General features: G+C 49.4%; 1 protein-coding gene across 4 annotated transcripts; it reads right to left on the bottom strand.

Annotated features, from left to right (window-relative positions):
- Positions 1-233: 233 nt before the first annotated feature.
- LOC140207223 (uncharacterized) lies at positions 234-24,259 on the bottom strand. 4 transcript variants are annotated; one of them, XM_072275629.1, is made up of 9 exons: positions 24,170-24,259; positions 19,672-19,784; positions 19,006-19,077; positions 15,356-15,475; positions 5,891-6,007; positions 5,162-5,479; positions 4,446-4,588; positions 1,501-1,565; positions 234-1,178 (listed from the first exon to the last, which is right to left on the bottom strand). In XM_072275629.1, the coding sequence occupies exons 2-9, from the start codon at positions 19,736-19,738 to the stop codon at positions 989-991; spliced, it is 1,092 nt and encodes a 363-aa protein (XP_072131730.1). In that variant the 5' UTR covers positions 19,739-19,784; positions 24,170-24,259; the 3' UTR covers positions 234-988. The 4 variants fall into 4 exon arrangements, with proteins under 4 accessions (XP_072131730.1, XP_072131733.1, XP_072131731.1 ...); XM_072275632.1 differs by having other exon boundaries at positions 19,672-19,854; positions 24,170-24,246; XM_072275631.1 differs by having other exon boundaries at positions 1,090-1,178; positions 1,461-1,565.
- Between the last annotated feature and the right edge of the window lie 1,158 nt (positions 24,260-25,417).

Below are 25,417 nucleotides of genomic sequence, written 5' to 3'. Positions count from 1 at the left end.
AGCTCCATTGCGGGCACAACCCTCCCCTCCATCGGGGACATGTTCAAGAGGAACCGCATCCATTACTGAGGACTCTCACCACCCGGGAAATGCCCTGTCATCATCAGTACTATCGGGGAGGAGGTACAGGAGCCTGACGGCCCCCACTCAACGATTTAAAACAGGTTACTTCCTTTCCACTATCAGATTATTAAACGCTTCCTGAATCCATGAGTACCCTCGATATTCAGCTATTTTTTGTTTTTATTAATTTTTGGAACTTACATTAAAAATTTACATTTTTCCACCGTACTAATTGTGCAAATGATCAACTCTCAGGTGGTATCAGTCACAGACAATAGATCAGATCGTGATTGCGGTTACAAATATGCGCTGCAGACAGACAGGACATGTGGCACGCTGCTCGTCACTGAGTATAGGATTCGGGAGGTCACATTGCAGTTGTACAAGACATTGGTGAGGCCACACTTGGAGTACTGCATTTGGTTCTGGTCGCCTTGGTGTAGGAAAGATGACCTGGAAAGGGTACAGAGGGAGATTTACGTGGATGTTATGGGGATTCGAGTGGCTGCGTTGTGGAGACTGGACTGACGTGAGGAGCTTATTCTTTGGAGAACACGGGTGACACCACAGAGGTGTATAAAACCCCGAGGGGCATAGATAGACTGAATGCGCACAGTCCTTTACCCCAGGGTCGGGAATCTGTTTAGCAGAGTGCACAGGAGAGAGGTGAGAGTGGGTGGAGGAGAGATAACAGAGAAGGAGGTGTGGGGAACGGTGCAGGGAGAGGAGAAGAGTGGGAGAGATGGCGAGAAAGAAAGAAATTGTTGGAGAAAGAGGAATGTGGGAGAGTGTTGGGGGAATGGGATGCGAGTAGTGGAGGAATAATGGTTGGAGGAGGGACAGATTGGGTGAAGAGGGAATTTGAGGATGACGTGGATAAGAGAGGGGAAGAGAGACGGGCGCGAAAAACAGATTGTAATGTGAATCAAGTTGGCCCTACGGACTGCTGACAGAGACCCTGGATCCTCTCAGGAATATCTGTGCACGAATGTGTACACTTCTTGCAGATGAAACGGTGTTGATGATTGCAATAGTTCCTCCATCCGTCCGAGTCGCAGTTCACGCAGACGGACCTTCCAGTGCTATACTTGTAAATAAGACTAGAAGTCTCTTCCCTGTCAAAGAAGGTTAAACAATATCAACAGAGTCAAGACAGCTCCAGGAGGACAACCGAGACCGTCAGCAAACTGATCCCACTGAATCGCACTTTCCACACAACCACGCGTCGGTCCCCAAACTAACCCCCTGAACCATTTTCTCCTCACAGACCAGTATCTCTCCCTAAAGAGATGCCACTGCCCCACACTTCCTGAACAATCTGCGTCAGAATCTAATATACGATCGTGACCCCCTCACTTCCCACAGCCCCAGTGTTTTCCCAGACTAATCGTACTGACCCAGTCCCAAGCCACATGGCAGTAACAATCCGAATCTCACCCGTCTTCGCATTTTCCACACCGGTATGCGCCGTAATGATGGCTGAGAGCGTTGAAAACAATATTCTGCGAAATTAATTGTTTTAATTAATTTTAAGAAGGAACTTCCCTCAATGCCTCAACCCGGGAGTGTGGGATGGGATGGTCGAGAAAGAGGGAGTTTCATTCTTTGACTGATCCGGGGAGTGTGTGATGAGACAGTCTGGAGAGAGCTTCACTCTGTGTTTGACCCCGGGAGTATGTCATGGGACGGTGTGGAGGGAGATTCACCCCTTGTGCCTCGTCCTGGGAGTGTGTGATGGGACTATGTGATTGGAGCTTCACTCTGTGTCTGACTCGTGTGTGATGGGACGGTGTGGAGGGAGTTTCACTCTGTGTCTGACCTCGGGAGTGTGTGATGGGACGGTGCGGAGGGAGATTCACTCTGCATCTGACCCCGGGAGTGTGTTATTTGACGGTGTGGAGGGAGCTTCACTCTGTGTCTGACCCCGGGAGTGTGTGATGGGCGGTGTGGTGGGAGCTTCACTCAGTGTCTGACCCGGGAGCGTGTGATGGGACGGTGTGGAGGGAGATTCACTCTGTGTCTGACCCCGGGAGTGTGTTATGGAACGGTGTGGAGGGAGATTCACTCTGTGTCTGACCCCGGGAGTGTGTGATGGGACGGTGTGGAGGGAGTTTCACTCTGTGTCTGACTCCGGGAGCGTGTGATGGGGCAGTGTGGCGGGAGCTTCACTCTGTGTCTGACCCCGGGAGTGTGTGATGGGCGGTGTGGTGGGAGCTTCACTCAGTGTCTGACCCGGGAGCGTGTGATGGGACGGTGTGGAGGGAGATTCACTCTGTGTCTGACCCCGGGAGTGTGTTATGGAACGGTGTGGAGGGAGATTCACTCTGTGTCTGACCCCGGGAGTGTGTGATGGGACGGTGTGGAGGGAGATTCACTCTGTGTCTGACCCCGGGAGTGTGTTATGGAACGGTGTGGAGGGAGATTCACTCTGTGTCTGACCCCGGGAGTGTGTGATGGGACGGTGTGGAGGGAGATTCACTCTGTGTCTGACACGGGAGTGTGAGATGGGACGGTGTGGAGGGAGATTCACCCTGAGTCTGACCCCGTGAGTGTGTGATGGGACGGTGCGGAGGGAGATTCACTCTGTGTCTGAGCCGGGAGTGTGTGTTGGGGCGGTGTGGAAGGAGCATCAATAGACAATAGACAATAGGTGCAGGAGTAGAGCATTCGACCCTCCCAGCCTGCACCGCCATTCTGAGATCATGGCTGATTATCTACTACCACTCTGAGGCTGATCCCGGGGAGCTTCTGATGGAGCTTTGTTCTGTTTCTGACCTTGGCAGTGTGTGATGCTGGGTAATGTACTGGACTTCACTCAGTGTCCCACACCGGGAGGGTGAGATAGGACATTTTAGAGGGAGTTTCACCCTGTTCCAGACCCAGGCAAAGTGTGATGGAACACCGTGGACGGACTGTCACTCTGTAGCTGTCACCACGAGGTGTGACTGGTCGTTCTGGAAGGATTTCATCTCTGCGTCCGATACCTGGGAGTATGTTATGGGAGTTTTACTCTCTGAATGACTCCGCGAAAGTTTGTTAGGACGAGATGGAGGCATCATCACTCTGTGTCTGACACAGGGAGTGCGTCATGGCACGGTGTGGAGGGTGGGTTACTCGGTTCTGTACCGGGATGTGTGTGATGGGACGGTGTGGAGGGAGCTTCACTCTGTGCCTGACCTCGGGAATATGTGATCGGATACTGTGTTGGGAGATTCTCTCTCTGTGTGTCCCCGGGAGTGTGTGTTGAGACGGTGTGAACGGAGCTTCACTCTGTGTCTGACCCGAAAGTGTGTGATGGCATCGTGTGGAGGGAGATTCACTCTGAGTCTGACCCCGTGAGTGTGTGATGGGACGGTGCGGAGGGAGATTCACTCTGTGTCTGAGCCGGGAGTGTGTGTTGGGGCGGTGTGGAAGGAGCATCAATAGACAATAGACAATAGGTGCAGGAGTAGAGCATTCGACCCTCCCAGCCTGCACCGCCATTCTGAGATCATGGCTGATTATCTACTACCACTCTGAGGCTGATCCCGGGGAGCTTCTGATGGAGCTTTGTTCTGTTTCTGACCTTGGCAGTGTGTGATGCTGGGTAATGTACTGGACTTCACTCAGTGTCCCACACCGGGAGGGTGAGATAGGACATTTTAGAGGGAGTTTCACCCTGTTCCAGACCCAGGCAAAGTGTGATGGAACACCGTGGACGGACTGTCACTCTGTAGCTGTCACCACGAGGTGTGACTGGTCGTTCTGGAAGGATTTCATCTCTGCGTCCGATACCTGGGAGTATGTTATGGGAGTTTTACTCTCTGACTGACTCCGCGAAAGTTTGTTAGGACGAGATGGAGGCATCATCACTCTGTGTCTGACACAGGGAGTGCGTCATGGCACGGTGTGGAGGGTGGGTTACTCGGTTCTGTACCGGGATGTGTGTGATGGGACGGTGTGGAGGGAGCTTCACTCTGTGCCTGACCTCGGGAATATGTGATCGGATACTGTGTTGGGAGATTCTCTCTCTGTGTGTCCCCGGGAGTGTGTGTTGAGACGGTGTGAACGGAGCTTCACTCTGTGTCTGACCCGAAAGTGTGTGATGGCATCGTGTGGAGGGAGATTCACTCTGAGTCTGACCCCGGGAGTGTGTGATGGGACGGTGTGGAGGGAGATTCACTCTGTGTCTGTCCCCGGGAGTGTGTGATGGTACGGTGTGGAGGGAGATTCACTCTGAGTCTGACCCCGGGAGTGTGTGATGGTACGGTGTGGAGGGAGATTCACTCTGTGTCTGGCAAATGTAGTTTATGATGGGACCACGTGGAGGAAGATTCACTCTATGTCTCACCCCAGGAGATTCTGATTGTTGTAAATATCTCCTCTCTCGGTGCGACACATACCTCCTCTGCTTTCGAATTTATTTCCAGTAGCCTTGCATCAAAGTTTGAACAATGTTGCTTCGCTTCAATGTAAGATGTTTTCAACGTGGATATGAAATAACAGCGGTCTGCCTTTCTGATCCAGTCCTGAAAACACGTTTGCTCTGCAAATCAGGAACAAGAAAAAGTGAATATCCTACCACACCGTCGCATCACACACTCCCGGGGTCAGACACAGTGTAAATCTTCCTCCATACCGTCCCATCACACACTCCCGGGGTCAGACACAGAGTGAATCTCCCTCCACACCGTCCCATCACACACTCCAGGCGTCGGACACAGAGTGAATCTCCCCCCACACCGTCGCATCACACACTCGCGGGGTCAGACACAGTGTAAATCTTCCTCCATACCGTCCCCTCACATACTCCCGGGGTCAGAAACGGAGTGAATCTCGCTCCACACCGACCCATCACACACTCCCGTGGTCAGACACAGAGTTCATCTCCCTCCATGCCGCCCCATTGCACACTCCCCCGGTCGGACACAGAGTGAATCTCCCTCCACACCGTCCCATCACACACGCCCGGGATCAGACACAGAGTGAATCTCCCTCCATTCCGCCCCATTACACACTCCCGCTGTCAGACATAGAGTTAAACTCTCCACCTCCACCCTCTACCCATCGCTCTCTCCCCTGTGATGAGGAGCAACAGAGGCGGGGTACATTGTCTCACCTCTTCTCCTGGTGAGGTATTGGCAAATCTGAGCTTTGCTTTCGGTGATGTTCTTGTATTTCATGTCGACGTGATTGAATTGATGACGGAGATTGGTGTGCGCTCGATTCAGAACAGAGAGGTCCGAGTTGAGGACGGTTATGTTATTTTCGAGTGTGGAGATGCGGGAATACTCTGAGATTCTGGACTCAAGTGTTGAGTTCAACTCATGGACATTTAGTTGATATTGGAGCTGGGTCCTGTTCATCTCCTGATGCTGTTTCCAAAGTCTCCGGTAGTTTCGGTCGCAAATGATCAGAGACTGACGAAGCTGTAACACTGAGAGTGTTGTTGTCAGGTGACGCCGCCGTCAGTGTCACGGTGAATGATGTGTCCGTGTTATGGTGAAGGCAGTGACAGCGTCACGGTTTCGGGTGTATCGGTGTCACGGTGAGGGCTGCATAGTTTTCACGTGTGGGCTGGACGGTTTGACGGTGCGTAACGTGACGGTGTGACTGTGAGGGCAGTGGCAGCGTTACTGTGACCGTGTCATGGTGAGGGGCGTGCGGTTGTCTCCTTGAGAGGTGTGTCGGTGTGTTGTTTTGGAGTTACGGTGAGTGGTGTGTTGTTTTCACAGTGAGAGTGCTTCGATGTCATGTTGAGCTTCGTGTCAGTGTCACGAGGTTTTACGACAGCATTTAATTACATTCTGTTTACGGTCTAAGTCCACACGGAGCCCATACGACTCACCATAAATCGAGAGCCCGACCATCATCGCGACGAGGACGCACATAACAAGGCACAGTAGGCAGATCTTACCGTCCGATCTATCTCCGCTATTCTCGTTCGGCTCCTGTTTATGCGCATCTGGAGAGAGTCCATTTAGCGTGTGTGTGAAGTCAACCGTGGCCCACTTCTTGGCTTACGTCCACCCACCATGAGTGTTCTCTCCTTCCACCACCATCACTTCTTCCATTTCTCAATCTCATCTACTTCCACCACCATCACCCCTTCCCTCTCTCAATCACATCTACTTTTCGCCGACATCGCTGACAGCTCAAATCCCTTGGCTTGGCATCTGATGACACATGTCCCGCTGATTCCATTGATCTGGTAAGAGTGCAGACGAGATTTACGAGGATGTTTAGTGGCTGCTTGCAAGAGCCGTACGGTAAGGGAGTGGCTCGCACGACGCCTTACAGTCGCAGAGACCCAGGTTCAATTCCCGCAGCTGCCTCAGGGAGATTGTACTTTCTCCCCGTGACCGGCAGGTGCTGCAGGTTCCTCCCACAATCCGTAGACAGACCAGTTGCTAAGATAATTGGTCACTGTAAAATGTACAGTGTCTAGGCCGGGATTGGGGAACTGCTGGGCAGCGCGGTCTGAAGGCCTGGACGGGCCGATCCGCACAGTTTTTCAATAAATAAATACATCTAAATATTTGTTTTGGGAAAAAAAAAGATGAAATTCAAGGTCGAATATGTTTTAAATATACAACCGGGATGGTTTTAATGGGTAGCGGATCAGCTGTCGATCGGTGGAGAATTTGCTGATGGGATTAAATCCGGGTAGGTTCTGGGAAGGTAAATGCGAAAGAAGCGGAGACATTAACGGCGATACACTTAATTGTCGACGTAGAAAGGTATCGAGGGTTAAACGCGCAGGTCAATGGGATGTTGAAAAGTTGAGATTAGACAGGCCTTTGCCAACGTCCCTCTCATGGGAGATTCATTCGCAAGATTGTGGTGACAGGAATTCGCAGTTAGTTGGGAATTTGCGTTAAGAATTAGCTCGTGCTAATTTAGACATGTGCCGGTTGCCAGTTGGCAGTCCGTGACTGATGGTGTTATGTATCGATCCGCACTGGGATCTCTGCTGTCTGCGGCAAAGACTTGGGTGAAAACCTGTGTGTTCAGGACATCCAGCATCCTAGATTCAGTAAAGTGGTATGTTTTTGTCACACAAAGGCCAACAGTACGCCATAAGATGATTCGGCTCACAATGTTGTCCCGATTGCATTCCTGTTACTATTAGACATCACATCTCTGGGGAAAAAAAAGGCAACTGTCTGTCTACTCTGTCTATAATCTTATAACCCATTATTAGATCTACCCTCAGCTTCTTCTGTTCCAAAGGAAACTACCCAAGTGTCCAACCTCTCGTTGTAACACACGTCATCGAAACCTGGCACAGACTTTTAAACACTCTCCAGAGACATTCCAAGCACTTGACATCTTTCCTATCGTTGGGTGACCAGAACTCTTTTCAAAACGCATGATGCAACCCGATCAGTGATTTTCATAAAGTTGCAACGTAACTCCCTGAGTTTTGAACTCATTATCGGGACGAAAAATGGCAATCATGATAGACGCCTTCTTCACCCTATCAGAAAGCCTGACCATGAGCAATAGCATTCGACCGCAAGATCCCTCTGCTAATCAAAACTGTTTACAGTCTTGGCTTTAATATTGCACTATCTCTTAGCATTTAACATTCTCACCAACTGGAGAGATCCTCATTACATCCAGAGATACAGAAAGTGGTAGAACAAGGTAAGTCAATAACACGATGCAAACTAAAGTATCACAGTTTCAGAGAAGGTGCACTGCAGGAAGGCAATACGGTACAAGGGCGCAGGTACCCAGATCAAGAGGTGAAGAGAACCTGCTATCGTAATAGGTGATCGTCTGATACCAGGGCGACAGAAGCTGTGCTTCAGCCGAGTTACAGCTATTTAAGACCCTGGTCAGACTTCCCTTGGAGTACCGTGTTCAGCTCTGGTCACCTCACTACAGGAAGGATGTGGATGCTATAGAGAGAGTGCAGAGGAGACTTACAAAGATGCTGCCTGGATTGCAGGGCCTACCTTATGAAAATAGGATGACTGAACTTCGTATTTTCTCCTTAGAGCGACAGAGGATGAGAGTGTCGGGTAGAGGTGTACAAGATAATGAGGGGTATTGATGGAATGGATAGCCAAAGGCATCCCGCCCCCAACCCCCACCCCCAGGGCTGAAGTGTCTAACACGAGGAGGTAGAGTTCAGTATAGTCTAGATACCGAGGGGGATGTGAGGGGTAAGATTTTCTCACAGAGTGGTGCGTGTGTGGAATGCACTGCCAGCGGCAGTGGTGGAAGCGGATACAATAGGGTATTTTAAGAGACCCTTACAGCTTAGAAATAATAGAGGGCTATGAGCCAGGAAAATTCGAGGTCGTTTCTCGAGGAGGTCTCATGGCCGGCACAACATTGCGCTCTATGGTCAATGAGATTTCCATGTTTCCATGAGGCAGTCACAGATGAGAGCTACAGGGAGTTAGTCGCATCTAGGCTGTCGAAAGCAGGTCGTTGGGTGACAGTCAGAGGGGGGAAAGCGAAGATGAGCAGACAGGTAGTGCAGAGCACTCCTGTAGCCATTCCATTGAACAACAAGTTACTGTCCTAGATACTGTTGCCGGGGACGACCGTCCAGGTGTGAGCCACAGAGGCAGGTCCTCCGGCACTGAGTCTGACCTGATGGTGCAGAAGGGTGGGATGGAGAAGAGGAGAGCTGTCGTCATTGGAGACTCTATAGTCAGGGGAGCAGACAGGAGATTTTGTGAACGTGAGAAGGACACCCGCATGGTTTGCTGCCTCCCGGGTGCCCGGGTCCGGGATGTCTCTGACCGGGTGCACGACACCCTGGCACGAGAGGGAAAGCAACCAGAAGTCGTGATACATGTTGAGACCAACGACATAGGCAGGAAGAGGGATGAGGTCCTGATGTGTGAGGTTCTGGACTAGGCATAAGGCTGAAGAACAGGACCTCAAGGGTGGCGTTCTCAGGATTGCTGCCAGTGCTACGTGAAAGTGATTGTAAGAATTGGAGAAGATGAAAGTTGAATGCATGGCTGAGGAGTTGGTGCAGAGAGCAGGGGTTTAGATTTTTGGATCAATGGGATCTCTTCTGGGGAAGGTGGGATCTGTACAGATTGGATGGGTTGCACCTGAACTCGAGGGAGAGAAATATCCTTTGCATGTAGGTATGCTAGCATATTTCGGAGGGTTTAAACTAATTTGTAAGGGGATTGGACCCAGAGCGATGGATCAGTGAAAGAAGTGCATGGAGTAAAGCCAGATCTCACATACAGAGAGGCTTTGAGGAAACAGAAGCAGACTAAACGGTGTAAAGACAGTAAGGTAGAAGGGCTGAAATATGTGTACCTCAATGCAACAAACATCAGGAACAAAGGAGATGAAATGAGAGCTTGGATAATTACATGGAATTATGATGTAGTGGCCATTACAGAGACTTGGCTGACACCAGGGCAGGAATGGATTCACAATATTTCTGCATTTCAGTGCTTTAAATGTGATAGACAGGGCGGAAAAGGGGGAGGAGGGGTGGCATTACTGGACAGGGATACTATTCCAGCTACAGAAAGGGTGGGTAATGTAGCAGAATCCTCTTTTGGGTCACTATGGGTGGAAGTCAGGAACAGGAAGGGAGCAGTTACTCCATTGGGGGTATTCTATAGGCTCCCTTGTAGCAGCAGAGATACAGGGGAGCAGATTGGGAGGCAGATTTTGGAAAGGAGCAAAAATAACTAGGTTGTTATCATGGGTGACTTTAACTTCCCTAATATTGATTGGCACCTGATTAGTTCCAAGGGTTTAGATGGGGCAGAGTTTGTGAAGTGTGTCCAGGACGGATTCCTGTCACAGTATGTGGACAGACCGAGTAGGGGGTATGCCCTACTAGATCTAATACTAGGTAATGAACCGGGTCAGTTCACAGTTCTCTCAGTGGGTGAGCATTTGGGGGACATTGTCCACCGCACCCTGGTCACTAGCATTATCATGGAAAAGGATGGAATCAAAGAGGACAGGTACATTTTTAATTGGGGAAGGGCAAATTATGAGTCTATAAAGCTAGAACTTGCGGGTGTGAATTGGGATGATGTTTTTGTAGGGAAAAGTACTATGGACATGTGGTCGATGTTTAGAGATCTCTTGCACGATGTTAGAGATAATTTTGTCCCCGTGAGGAAGATAAATAACGGTAGGGTGAAGGAACCATGGGTGACAAGTGAGGTAGAAAACCTAGTCAGTTAAAAGAAAGCAGCAAGCATGAGGTTTAGGAAGCAAGGATCAAATGGGTCTATTGAGGAATATAGGGAAACAAGAAAGGAGCTTAAGAGGGGGCTGAGAAGAGCAGGAAGGCGGCATGAGAAGGCCTTGGCGAGTAGGCTAAAGGAAAACTCCAAGGCATTCTTCAATTATATGAATTAAAAAAAACGATGACAGGAGTGAAGTTAGGACCGATTAGAGATAAAGGTGGGAAGATGAGCCTGGACACTGTGGAAGTGAGCGAGGTCCTCGATGAATACTTCTCTTCGGTATTCACCAATGAGAGGGAACTTGATGATGGTGAGGACAATATGAGTGAGGTTGATGTTCTGGAGCATGTTGATATTAAGGGAGAGGAGGTGTTAGAGTTGTTAAAATACATTAGGACAGATAAGTCCCTGGGGCCTGAAGGAATATTCCCCAGGCTGCTCCACGAGGCGAGGGAAGAGAATTCTGAGCCTCTGGTTAGGATCGTAATGTCCTCGATGTCCACAGGAATGGTACCGAAGGATTGGAGGGAGGCGAATGTTGTCCCCTTGTTCAAAAATGTAGCAGGGATAGTCCGGGTAATTATAGTCCAGTGAGCCTGACGCCTGTGTTGGGAAAACTGTTGGAAAAGATTGTTCGAGATACGATCTCAGGGCAGTTGAGAATCATGGTCTGATTTTAATAAGGAATTTGACAAGGTTCCACGCAGTAGGCTTATTCAGAAAGTCAGAAGACATGGGATACAGGGAAGTTTGGCCAGGTGGATTCAGAATTGCCTTGCCTGCAGAAGGCAGAGGGTGGTGGTGGAGGGAGTACATTCAGATTGGAGGATTGTGACTAGTGGTGTCCAACACGGATCTGTTCTGGGACCTCTAATGTTCGTGATTTTTATTAACGACCTGGATGTGGGGCAGAAGGGTGGTTTAGCAAGTTTGCAGACGACACAAAGGTATTGTAGATACTGCAACGGATTGTCAAAGATTGCAGAGAGTAATTGATACGATGCAGAAGTGGACTGCGAAGTGGCAGATGGAGTTCAACCCGGCGAAATGTGAAGTGGTACACTTTGGAAGAACAAACTCCAAGGTAGAGTACAAAGTAAATGGCAGGATACTTGGTAGTGTGGAGGAGCAGAGGGATCTGGAGGTACATTTCCACACTACCTTGAAAGTTGCCTCACAGGTGGTTAGCGTAGTTAAGAAAACTTTTGGGGTGCTATATTTAATAAGTCGAGGGATAGTGTTTTAGAGTCGCCGTGTAATGATGCAGATCTCTAAAACCCAGGTTAGGCTCCACTTGGAGTACTGGGTCCAGTACTGGTCGCCTTTCTATAGGAAGGATGTGGAAGCACTGGAAAGGGTACAAAGGAGATTTACCAGGATGCTGCCTGGTTTAGAGAGTATGCATTATGATCAGAGATTAAGGGAGCTAGGGCTTTCCTCTTTGGAGAGAAGGAGGATGAGAGGAGACATGATAGAGGTGTACAAGATATTAAGAGGAATAGATAGAGTGGATAGCCAGCGCCTCTTCCCCAGGGCAACACTACTCAATCAAGAGGACACGGCTTTAAGGCAAGGGGTGGGAAGTTCCAGGAGGATATTAGAGGAAGGTTTTTTACACAGAGAGTGGTTGGTGCGTGGAATGCACTGCCGAGTCAGTGATGGAGTCAGATGCACTTGTGTGGTTTAATAGTCTACTAGACAGGTATGTGGAGGAATTTAAGGTGGGGCTTATATGAGAGACAGTGTTTGAGGGTCGGCACAGCATTGTGGTCCGAAGGACCTGTACTGTGCTGTACTATTCTATGTTCTATGTTCTATGTTTTATGTTCTGGTGAGATATGTTTTCGTGTCTTCCTTTCCGTGGTGTGGGTAAAGATGAGAGAATATCGGCTGTGGGTGGGGTCGTTCTTTGATGATACTGGCTGTTTATCGGGTCTGCGGGGTGTGCAGACAGACCTCATGGGAGGGGAGGCTGGTTTCAGAGTTGTGCTCAGCTGTGTCCACAGTTTCTTGCGGTCACAGTTTCTATTTCTGATTGAGGAACCAGGACGTTTCATCAGAGCAGTGAGGTGGATGGGAACTCAATAAGGCATTAAATTTTTCCACTGTCGACTACTCTGTATTATGGTGTCGAACCCAGGGAGATTTCACTGACTGATTTGTGCGGATTGGTAGGCATTTGTAGAATTGAACAGGTCCATTTACAAGGTCCCAGATTGTACATCACTCTGGAAGATGGAAGAGAGGGAGGTAGGGAGAGACGGACAAGGAACGGAGCAGATATAGGGGGAGGGATGGGGACGAGAGGGGTATTGGAAAATAGAAGAGGGAGGGAGAAGCTGGATGGTCTGAGACCCAGGGAGAGTAATCGGGTCTATTTAACCGGGAAAGACAGAATTGGCACTGATAGCAGATGTACCATACATAGACTTTAATAGGACTATTAACAAGGTCCTAGATGGCACACCGCTCTAGAGGATGGTGTGCGAAGCAGAGAGGGGTGGCTAACTGGATGTAAAATTGGCTTTGTTGTGCGGGCAAAGCTTTAAGGTTGAAAATCGCTTCTCAGGCTGGATGCCCGTCACTAGCGGTGTTCACCAGCAGTTCGGTAGTGGGACAAATGAACTTTTACAAATATATCGACCATTTGTAGCAGATTATACAGGATGCTGCTGGTGAGCTTGCAGACGACTCTAACGTTGGTGGAGTTGTTAAAAGCGAAGACCGGTATCACTTACGGGGGATATCGGTCAGATGGGGAAGAGGGCTGAGCGCTGGCTGATGCAGTTGAATTCAACAAGGGCTAGCTGTTGTATTTCAAGAAGTGGACTAACAGGGTAGAATTATCACAGTGACCGAGTGTAACCCTGTGAAATTTAATAGAACATAGGGCCGAGGGGTACAGGTGCACGGTTCCCTGAGCGTGAAGTCACAGGTCGACAGGGCGGTGCGGAAGGCGTCTGACGCACCGGCCTTCATGAGTGGGCACTGAGTACGGGAGGCAAGAGTCACGTTGCAGTTGTACAAGACGTCGGTGAGGCCGCACAGGGAGTACGGTGTTCAGTTTCGGTCGCCCTGCTGTCACTGAACTGGAAGGAATGCAGAGGGAGATTTAAGCGGATGCTGCAGGGAGCCGAGGACTGAGTTACGGAGAGAGGTCAGGCAGGGCTGGACTTTACATCTATGGGCGCAGGGGTGACCTTATAGAGGTGAATAAAAGCACGAGGGTCACAGAAAAGGTGAATGCGCAAAGTCATTTTCTGTAGGCTTGGAGAATCGAGAACCCGAGCTCACAGGTCTGAGGTGAAAGCAGAAAGAGATTTAATTGGGGACCCGAATGCGACTTTTTTTTCACCCAGACGGCGGTCCAACTATGGAACGAGCTGCCCGAAAAAGAGCGACAGCGAAAGAGTGAAGGGGAGACATGTAGAATGGGAGTAGCAGAGAGCGGGACAGAGGGAGCGAGATAGAATTGGTGAGAGAGAGGAAAAAGATAGAGGGTCAACTGCACACTATTTTTGCTCCCCGCTATATTATTGTTAAAACTTTGTTCTTTTTTTCACACATTGATTATATGACTGTCTTGCGGCTAGAGAAATTCTAGGCAGTCACTGTAGTACGTTAGATAGTCGGAATAACATTGTGGGCCGAAGGGCTTGCCATGTACTGTAGATTTCTATGTTCTGATGATACATGCTTTCATTTCCTCCTTTCCATGGGTTTACTGCAGAAGAGAGATGGGCTGGCCTGTGCAGATGTGGATTTTTGATGATGCTAGCTGATTTACCGAGATAGCAGAAAATGCTGACAAAGTTCCTGGAGGGGAGGCTGGTTTCGGGTTTCGGAGATGTTCACAGCTGTGTCCACAGTGCTCTACAGTTCCATGTGGTTAATGGCGGAGCAGTTTGTATATTTTGAGTGAGGAACCAGGACGGGATCTCAATAAGGCATTTCATGTTTCCAATTTGTAGGTTACTCTGTATGATGGTGTGGCGACCCGTGCGCCGACACTGGTGTCAAGCGTTATGGGTCCTAACCTCCTTCCCTTGGAGAACACTGGTGTCGTGGAGAGGGGAGACTTGCAGCATGGGCAACTGCTGGTCTTCCATACAACCTTGCCCACGCCTACGCCCAGGAGAGTGAAGACTTTCCAGGCGCAGATCCATGGTCCCGCAAGACTAACGTTGTGGCGACCTGGGAGATTTGACGGATTGATTTGCTCGATTTGGTAGACATACTGCACACTGACTTTAACACATCCATTCACAAGGTCCCTGAAGGTAGATCGCTCTGGAAGATGGAAGATAAGGCTGGTAGAGATACAGAAGGGACAATGAGATCTGATAGAGGGTTGCGAGGGGATGAACGGGCGGGTGGAAGATAGAAGAGGCAGGAAGATTCTCGATGAGAATCAGAGTGAGTTGTCGGGCTGATTTGACCGGATAAGACAGAGCCGGCACGGAGAGTAGACTATAACAGGGCAATTAAGCAGTCCCAGATAGCTGTCTATTCTGAAGGAAGATATGGAACACAAAGAGATCTATCTGACTAATTTTAATTGTGAAGGGTTGATCAGGTGGATGTTAGGTCCCAGAATGTGTACCGCTCTGGAGAATCATTAGACCATAAGACCGTCAGAAACGGGAGGCCATGTTGCAGTTGTACAGGACGTCGGTAAGGCCGCACAAGGTGTATGTTATTCAGCCTTGATCGTCCTGCTCCAGGAAAGATGCAAACGAAAAGGCAAGAGTGCAGAGGGAGATGTTGCTGGGACTACAGGGACTGAGCTACGAAGAAAAGTTCGGCTGGTTGCGACTTTATACGTTGTAGATCAGGAATGACCCTTCAGGGGGTTCTAAAGCCAGGATGGGCACAGACAGAGTTGACGTTCAAGGTTATTTTCGCTGAACTTGGAACCGAGGGCCACCAGAGCGCACAGGATTAAGGTGAGAGAGGAAAGAGATTTAATTGGGGTGCCGATCGAGAACCTTTTGGTATCGAGATGATGGTCAGTCTGTGCAACGAGCTGACAGAGAGGCGGACGCATTACACACTTGGCCACTTGGGTATCTGACACGTCATCCCTCCAGAATGACGTCACGTTTGAGAAATCTGACCTGTTTGTTCCGTGTCTGGCAACCTGCCGGGTGCCGAAGCAATGGGAGGATCCTCAATCTCATTGATGGGGACGTCGTCTTTCCGAAAGTTCAGCTCTGAGTAGATGGGGGTTAGACCATCTGGTAGAGAAAGCGAGAGAATGTGAGAGAGAGTGCTAAAGCATGAGGGACAGCGGGGGATTAGTATGGATAGAGGAGGTAAGCAACGGGGATGGGAGACAGCAAGACGGGTGAGGGAAGACAGAGTAAAATGGATCGATGAGGTGGCTGCGACATGCGTGATCGAAGTTGGAGGGAGATGGTGGAAGAGACCAAGTCAGCGAGACTGCGAAGGGGAGAGCGAGAGTGGGAGACCGTGGTACTGTGACAGAGGGGAGAGGATTGAGAAAGTGGGCAGTGAGAGAGGGAAGAGAGAATAGGGAAGGAGGAGAGAGAGGTTTAGAGATGGGTATAGAGCGGAGAGAACGAACGAGTACGAGTGGAGAGGGAGGAGCAGAGAGAAGACGGAAAAAAGGAGGAAGAGAGAGGGAAAGTGTGAGCGGGAGAGGAGACAGAGGGAAAGAGAGAGAGAGAGAGAATGGAACAGATTGCGTCAGTGGCAGAGTAGGGGAGAGGAACGAGAGATTGAAAGAGGGAAAGAGAGTCAATGGGCCGATAGAGGGACGGGTTTGAGGGCAAGAGAATGGAGAGAGGAGAAATGAGAGGCTGAGATGAGGAACAAACCGGACAGAGGACGAGCGAGAGGAGAGGGCATGAGTAGGGGGGAAAGAGGGAAAGAGAAGGATAGAGTGGGTGAGAGAGAAAGTGAGGGAAAAGAGAATCGAAGGGATACAGCTGGAGATCGGACAGAGAGGAGGGAGAAGAGAGAGAGGGGCGAGAGATGAGAGAAGGGGGAGAGAGAGATTCTAAAATTTTATAGAGCTGTCCTTCATCACCGCCTGCCCACGGCGTTCCTTATTCAGCTGCCATCCCACAGAGCTCCCTCCTTCGACCTCTCAGGGCTCTCCCCTCAGTTACATTTCCACCTCACCGTCCCGACCAAGACGCTCCCACAACACAGCCCCTCCGATGACATTCAATCCTCCCACACTATTCTCACTTCACCCCGATCCACAGCCCTCGTTCTGTACCGCCCTCCCATGGCGCTCTCTCCACTCCGCCCTTCTGAAAGCGCACCGTCCCCACTGACACCTCCACGCCCTCACATTCCTCGCTCCCAGCCGCCTCAGCGACAAATTCCCTCCGACTCATCCTGCAATAATAGATCTAGTACTAGGTAATGAACCAGGACAGGTCACAGATCTCTCAGTGGGTGAGCATCTGGGGGACAGTGACCACCGCTCCATGGCCTTTAGCATTAACATGGGATAGGAGAGAATTAGAGAGGACAGGATTTTTTTTTAATTGGGCAAGGGCAAATTATGAGGCTAGAACTTGCGGCTGTGAATTGGGATGATGTTTTTGCAGGGAAATGTACTATGGGCACGTGGTCAATGTTATAGACCTCTTGCAGGATGTTAGGGATAAATTTTTCCCGGTGAGGAAGATAAAGAATGGGAGGGTGAAGGAACCACGGGTGACAAATGAGGTAGAAAACTAAGTCAGGTGGAAGAAGGCAGCCGACATGTGGTTTAGAAAACAAGGATCAGATGGGTCTATTGAGAAATATAAGGAAGCAAGAAAGGAACTTAAGAAAGGGCTGAGAAGAGAAAGAAGGGGGCATGAGAAGGCCTTGGCGAGTAGGGTAAAGGAAAACCCCAAGGCATTCTTCAATTATGTGAAGAAAAAAAGGATGACAGGAGTGAAGGTAGGACCGATTAGAGATAAAGATGGGAAGATGTGCCTGGAGGCTGTGGAATTGAGCGAGGTCCTGAATGAGTACTTCTCTTCGGTATTCACCAATGAGAGGGAACTTGATGGTGAGAACTATATGAGTGAGGTTGATGTTCTGGAGCATGTTGATATTAAGGAAGAAGAGGTGTTGGAGTTGTTAAAATACATTAGGACAGATCAGTCCCCGGGGCCTGACGGAATATTCGCCAGGCTGCTCCACGTGTCGACGGAAGAGATTACTGAGACTGGCTAGGATCTTTATGTCCTCGTTGTCGACGGGAATGGTACCCGAGGATTGGAGGGAGGCGAATGTTGTCCCTTTGTTCAAAAAAGGTAGCAGGTATAGTCCGGGTAATTGTAGACCATTGAACCTTACGTCTGTGGTGGGAAAGCTGCTGGAAAAGATTCTTAGAGATAGGATTTCTGGGCATTTAGAGAATCATGATTTGATCAGGGACAGTCAGCATGTCTTCGTGAAGGGCAGATCGTGTTTTACAAGCCTGATAGAATTCTTTAAGCAGTTGACCAGGCATATAGATGAGGGTAGTGCAGTGGATGTCATCTACATGGATTTTACGAAGGGTTTTGACAAGGTTCCACACGGTAGGCTTATTCTGAAAGTCAGAAGGCATGGGATCCTGGGAAGTTTGGCTAGGTGGATCCAGAATTGGCTTGCATGTAGAAGGCAGAGGGTCGTGTTGGAGGGAGTATATTTTGACTGGAGGATTGTGACTAGTGGTATCCCACAAGGATCTGTTCTGGGACCTCTACTTTTCGTGATTTTTATTAACGACATGGATGTGTGGATAGAAGGTGGGATGGCAAGTTTGCAGACGACACAAAGGTTAGTGGTGCTGTACATTATGTAGAGGATTGTCAAAGATTGCGGAGAGACACTGATAGGATGCAGAAGTGGACTGAGAAGTGACAGATGGAATTCAACCCGGAGAAGTGTGACGTGGTACACTTTGGAAGGATAAACTCCAAGGCAGAGTACAAAGTAAATGGCAGGATACTTGGTAGTGTGGAGCAGCAGAGGGATCTCGGGGTACATGTCCACAGATCCCCGAAAGTTGCCTCACAGGTGGATAGGGTAGTTAAGAAAGCTTATGGGGTGTTAGCTTTCATAAGTCGAGGGATAGAGTTTAAGAGTCGCGATGTAATGATGCAGCTCTATAAATCTCCGCTTAAGCCACACTTGGAGTACTGTGTCCAGTTCTGGTCGCCTCACTATAGGAAGGATGTGGAAGCATTAGAATGGGTACAGAGGAGATTTACCAGGGCGCTGCCTGGTTTAGAGAGAATGCATTATGATCAGAGATTAAGGGAGCTAGGGCTTTACTCTTTGGAGAGAAGGAGGATGAGAGGAGACACAATAGAGTTGTACAAGGTAATAAGAGGAATAGATAGAGTGGATAGCCAGCGCCTCTTCCCCAGGGCACCACTGCTCAACACAAGAGCACATGGCTTTAAGGTAAGGGGTGGGAAGTGCAAGGAGAATATTAGAGGAGGATTTTTATTTACTCAGAGAGTGGTTGGTGCGTGGAATGCACTGCCTGAGTCAGTGGTGGAGACAGATACACTAGTGACGTTTAAGGGTCTACGAGACAGCTATATGGTGGAAATTATGGTGTTGGCTTACATGGGAAGTAGGGTTTGAGAGTCGGCACAGCATTATGGGCCGAAAGGCCTGTACTGTGTTGTATTATTCTATGTTCTATGTTCTAAACAGGGAATCGTTAGGATTAATGACATTTTTGCCCGAAAACCTTTCGACGGACTCATGAGCAACGTCAAACTAGCAAAGTGAAACTGACCTGCATCTGTCCGGACCTGGAGCTGAGAGCGGGTCTTGAATTTAAGTTCTGCATACGATACATCAGGTTCAGCTTGGACAAAAAAGAGTAAGGGTTAGAAACTGCCTGAGGCTCCCTCAACACCGTCTCATTACACACTCCCGGCATCACACACACAGTGAAATTCACTCCACACCACGCCAGGATCAGACTCAGGGTCTGACTCCCGGGGTCAGACACAGTGAATTTCCCTCTGCAGCGTCGCATCGCACAGTCCTAGGCCGGAAACTGAGTGAAGCTAACTCCATACTGTGCGATCACATGCTCCCGGTGTCAGGAACAGAGTGAACTTCCCTCCACACCGTCCCATCACACGTTCCCGAGGTCAGACACAGAGTGTTAGCTCCCTTCCAACTTTTCTGTGGTCAGACACAGAGTGAATCTCCCTCCACACCGTCGCATCATACACTCCCGGGGTCAGACACAGAGTGAAGCTCCCTGCACACCGTCCCACCGTACACTCTCGGGGTCAGAAACAGAGAAAAACTCCTTGTGCACTGTTGTATCACACCACCCCCGTTGTATGATCAGACGTAGAGGGAAGCTCCTTCCACAGTGTCCCATCACACTGCCTCGTGGACAAACAGAGAATGAAACTCCCTCTCTCCGTGTTTCTACCCCTCTCACCTCGGGGAGCAGACCGTGTGTCCGTCTTGGCGAACTTCGCATTCCTGTGAGTCTCGCTGTCGTCCATCCTGTCGAGGATTACACGCGTCTCTGAGCTCAGGAACGGGACGTGACTATTGTCAGAGGAAGACAAGGAGTTTTGACAAGGAGTCAGATCGAAACCAGCAAACACCAGATGAATAGCTGATAAAAAGAGGAAACAAAAGCAGGTGGTGGCGGTAAATGTGGATTTGGAGAGACTGAGTTTTTGCGAGAGGGTGGTCGTCGGAGCTAAGAGTGGCGCGGGAGGACTAGTGAGACTGAGGAGAAAGAGTTGGAGGGACAGAGTGGGGAGATTGGGGGTCGGCAGAGAGCGAGGGGGAACTGTGTGGAGGTGGACTGAGTAGGTAGAGGTAATGAGAGAACAGGGCGTGATGGGAGAGTGGTGGGAGAGAGGAGGGAGAGAAGGAAAAGTAAGAGTGAAGCCGATGGAGAAAGAGAGGGTGTTGGAGGGAGCGGAGAGGAGAATAGAGAGGAGTGAGTATGTGGTACAAGGCGGAAAGTGGAGTGCGAGAAGGGGAGGGATGAAGGGAAAGGAATGTAGACGATAGAAGCAAAGACGAAGGGGGAGAGAAGAATAGAAATGGGAGGAAGGAAGAAGCAAAGGAGGGGGGAGTGGGGAATGAAGGAACGTCGGAGGGATTTGTGTCACTTATCTGATCCTCGCTACCTCAACCTCATGTATGCTGCCTTCTTCCACCTGACTAGATTTTCCACCTCACTTGTCACCCATGGTTCCTTCACCCTACCATTCTGTATCTTCCTCATCGGGACAAATTTATCCCTAACATCCTGCAAGAGATCCCTAAACATCGAACACATGTCCATAGTACATTTCACTGCAACAACATCACCCCAATTCACACCGGTAAGTTCTAGCTTTGAACAAAGCGGATGAGCCCAGAGCGTGGATCTGTACTTGGAGCTATCGTGTTGGGTCGATTACACAGAGCTGGATGACTGAGTATCAGGAATGGTTAATTAGAGTGCAGGGCTTTAGCTGTTTCAGAAAGTACGGGGCGGAGGGTGGAGGCAAGGGTGTTGAGGCTTTGCACTGCTGCTCAGGGATAGCTTCACGGCTACAGGAGGGGAGGCTGTACTTGATCTGGTATTGGGAAATGCACGTGGTCAAGTGTCAGGTCTCTCAGTGGGTGAGTGGAAAAGTGCGTATGGAGCCGTGGGAGATAGCAGACGTACTTAACGAATAACTTGCTTCAGTATTCACAACGAAAAGGAATTTGGCGATTGTAGGGATGACTTTCAGCGGACGGAAAAGCTTGGGCATGTAGGTTTATAGAAAGAAGGTGTCCTGGAGTCTCAGGAAAGTCTTTGGAGAGGCATAATATGTTTAGGAATAGTCAGCATGTCTTGGTCAAAGGTAGGTCGTGCCTTCCGAGCCTGATTGAGTTTTTTTAGGTGATGTGCCATAACACATTGATGAAGTTAGAGCAGTAGATGTAGTGCATAAGTATCTCAGCAAAGCATTTGATAAGGTACCCCATGCAAGGCTTTTGAGAAAGTAAAGAGATATGGGATACAAGGGGAACAAAGAGTGGTTGTAGGCACGTCATACCCTGCATGAAGGCTGCTGATCAGTGGTGTGCCTCAGGGATCTGCTCCGCGACCCTGAGGTCCTACTATTTGTGATTTTTATAAATTACCTGGATGAGGAAGTGGAGGGACATGTTAGTAAATTTGCTGATGACACAAAGGTTGGGCGTGTTGTGGATAGTGTGGAGGACTGCCTTGTGTCATTCCGCAGTAGGAGATCAAGTATTCCTCGCTCTCTCTGGTTGGGACCGTCCAATCCTTTTCAATAATTACCTCGAGACAAATGGATCTATAATCACTCCAAGGCAGATTACAAAGTAAATGGCAGGATACTTGATAGTGTGGAGGAGCAGAGGGATCTGGGGGTACATGTCCACAGATCCCTGAAAGTTGCCTCACAGGTGGATAGGGTAGTTAAGAAAGCTTAGTTAGCTTTCATAAGTCGAGGGATAGAGTTTAAGAGTCGTGATGTAATGACGCAGCTCTATAAAACACTTGGAATATTGTTTCCAGTTCTGGTCGCCTCACTATAGGAAGGATGTGGAAGCATTGGAAAGGGTACAGAGGAGATTTACCAGGATACTGCCTGGTTGGAGAGTATGCATTATGATCAGAGATTAAGGGAGCTAGGGCTTTAGTCTTTGGAGAGAAGGAGGATGAGAGTAGACATGATAGAGGTGTACAAGATAATAAGAGGAATAGATAGAGTGGATAGCCAGCACCTCTTCCCCAGGGCACCACTGCTCAATACAAGAGGACATGGCTTTAAGGTAAGGGGTGGGAAGTTCAAGGGGGATATTAGAGGAAGGTTTTTTACACAGAGAGTGGTTGGTGCGTGGAATGCACTGCCTGAGTCAGTGGTGGAGGCAGATACACTCGTGAAGTTTAAGAGACTACTGGACAGGTATATGGAGGAATTTAAGTTGGGATCTTATATGAGATGCAGGGTTTGAGTGTCGACACAACATTGTGGGCCCAAGGGCCTGTACTGTGCTGTACTATGCTATGTTCTAGGTTCTATGTTCACTCGGTACAAAGTGTACCCCTGTACAAACCTGACCTGCCTCATTCCGCAGTAGGAGATCAAGTTTTGATGTTTCTTGTTGGGACCTTTACATACTGATTAAGGAAAATTCCCTGAACTTTTTTGATAAACTCTATCCCACTGCGCCTTTTGCAGGATGAGACTCAGCTAATACGTGGAAAGTTAAAATAAACCGGTTACCACAATCTTATATTCCCTGCAACAGTCTGCGATCTCTCCGCAGATGTATGCCTACTAATCCAGCGGACTGCCGGCTGGTCTATAATGTAGCCCCATGAACATTGTAATACATTTCATAATCTTCATTTCCACCCACACCGCCTCACTTACACGAGTTATTTTATCTCTTCTGACTGTGCACGGCTGTGAGATTTTCTCTGCCCAGTAATGTCAGCCCTCCTCCTTTATCCCTCACTATATCCCGTTTAAAAATAGGGAACCCAGAAAAAAATTGTGCTGTCCTGCTTTCTCCTCTTACAATCAATTCTCAATAATGGTTACACTATCATGATTCAATGTGTTGATTCATGCCCTGAGCTCACCTGCCTTTCTTAAAAAGTTCCTGCATGGAATTATACGCAGCACAGGACACCAGTCGCATCATGAACATCCTTATGATAGTTGCCTTTGCCTGAGGCCTTTCCAACATCTGTCTCCACACCGACTCGTTATCTGCTCTGAAGCTCTGAATCCCAGCCCCCTGCAACTCCAGTTTAACAACTGTGCACCAACCTCTCCTGCACAGTCCTGGCAAATCGTCCAGCTCAGATATCAGTCCCACTCCAGTTTAGGTGTAAATCGCCTTGTATCTCTTATGTACAGATCCCACCTTCCTTGGAAAAAAGATACACAATTCTGAAGACCTCCCACCCACATCAACTCCTGAGCCACGAGCTAAACTGTATAGTCTTCCTAGGTCAGGAAATAATGTGACGGATAGTGGTCCGATCCTTTAATTTAGTAATTAAATCTCTGACCTGACTTTGCAGAAGCACCTCCCGATTCATACCAACGTTATTGGTACCGATATGGGCCAGGACCTCCGACCGCTGACCCGCCCGCTTAGGAACCAGAGAGAAGGAGTGGTGTGCTGAGAGAAGAGGAAGGAAGGGGAGGAGAGTGGAGGCCACAGAAAGGGTGTTCATATTGCAGACTTTGGAACAGAACGTGTGAGTTACCATTTTCTTGCTCCCTATCTCAAGTCTATTTGAACGCCGAAATCTTCTGACCTATGAGTATGAATCAGAAACAGATCCCTCCTTTCTTGGAATAGACGCACTGATCGCAAATTCTGAAGCCCTCCCACCTAAAGCAACTCTTGAACTCTTGCTAAACTGTGTGGCCTTCCTGTGCCTGACATCGGTGGGTTGGGCAGCGGCCCTGTCCTTTACTTTAATGCCTAAATCCCTGACCGCACTGTGCAGAACACCTGCCTATTCATGCCGCTATCGTTCGTACCGATATGGACCCTGATCTCCGGCTGCTCACTCACTCACTTTAGAATCATAGAGAAGGAGTGGTGTGCTGAGAGAAGAGGAAGGAAGGGGAGGAGAGTGGAGGCCACGGAAAAGGTGTTAAGATTGCAGCCTTTCGAGCAGAACGTGTGAGTTACCATTTTCTTGCTCACTCTCTCTGATCGGAGCCCACTGACCCATGACTGTAAGTCAGAGACAAAGCGAGGCTCTGTCCATGCAATCCCACCACACACTCCCAGGGAAAGACTCAGAGTGAAGCTCCCTCCACACCGTCCCACCACACACTCGCGGGGACAGACACAGAGTGAAGCTCCCTCCACAGTGTCGCATCACACTATCTTAGGGTCAGACACAGAGCGAAGCTCCCTCTCCCGATCTCCCCACTCACCACTACCCGGCCCTCGGCGTTCCAGTACTCTCGAATGGAGTGTGTCTCTCGGAGATGGTGTGTGTGTGTGTGTGTGATCGGATGGTGTGCTGCGAGAAGAGGAAGGAAGGGGAGGAGAGAGGAGGCCAGGGAAAGGGTGATGAGACTGCAGCCACTGATGCAAGTGTTGTTCCACCACATGACCGCCCCGTGCATGCAGAGCTTTGACAGGCTCAGATCCTGGTGATAGACATCCGGTGGAACGGGGGAGCTGTAACACCAGACGTCATCTCTCCCTCATTCTCCCCTCAATGGCCTGTGACACAGAGAGAGAGAGCAGAGTGGTGGAGGGGGAAACGTAGATGGGGAGAGTTTAGCGGATGGAGTGTATCACGGAGACGGGGAGGGGCGTAGAGAACGCTCGGTATAATGCAGACGGCGAAGTGTGCATGACAGGATGATGATCACGGAGCCGGTGTGGCTTCTTAGTGAGGGATGGGCGACGGGGTCAGGCATGGTGTACTGAAGGCAGTGTGTGACGGTGGCAGGGTATAGTGTAGGAGAGGGAGAGTTTGACGAAGCCGTCAAGGTTTGGAGACGGAGGGTGTTATCCATACGTGTGAGTATTTCAGAGTTACAGTGCGGGTCGTGACTATGCGTCAGTATCGTTGAGTAGTGAGTTCCGAATACGGTACAGACCCTGTCAGTGTGTTGGTGTCACGATGCGGGGCGTGTTCGTGTCAGATGGGGGTTGTGTCAGTGACACCGAAACACTGTAAAGGGTCTTTCAATAGCCCTTTGAAGACGATCTCGGTGTCACAGTGAGGTTCTGTGAATCGTTCACAGCTTATGCCGTCTCTGAGGTGGTCGTTCCCTGTGTTTATCGCCAAGTTCTCTGATCTAACCAACCCCACTGCCCTTCCCACCTGATGAGTTCAAATCACTCTCTGCTCTTGCTACAGAGCAGAGAACGTAATCACAGAGCAGAGCAGCCTGTCGGCCCAGAGAGTTGTGACCTTCCAATTCAACTCAATCCCTTATGCGGACACAATGCCCGTCTGCACACCCACGTGACTGTTAAAGAGACGCTTAAACTCCCCTGTGGATCTTCCCTCACCACCAGCGCTGGCAGCGTTTTCCAGTCACACACCACTCTCTATGAAATAAATCCTGCCAAACTCATCTCCCTGCAACATACTCCCTGCCACCTTAATTTATGTTTCTGCTATTAGATATTCAAATCCTGGGGGTAAAAGAAAACCCGCTCCC

Source organism: Mobula birostris, chromosome 13, assembly GCF_030028105.1.
Source record: "Mobula birostris isolate sMobBir1 chromosome 13, sMobBir1.hap1, whole genome shotgun sequence".
NCBI lineage: Eukaryota > Metazoa > Chordata > Chondrichthyes > Myliobatiformes > Myliobatidae > Mobula > Mobula birostris.
Note: the sequence above shows the minus strand (reverse complement) of the source record. Positions and strands in the feature narration are given on the sequence as shown.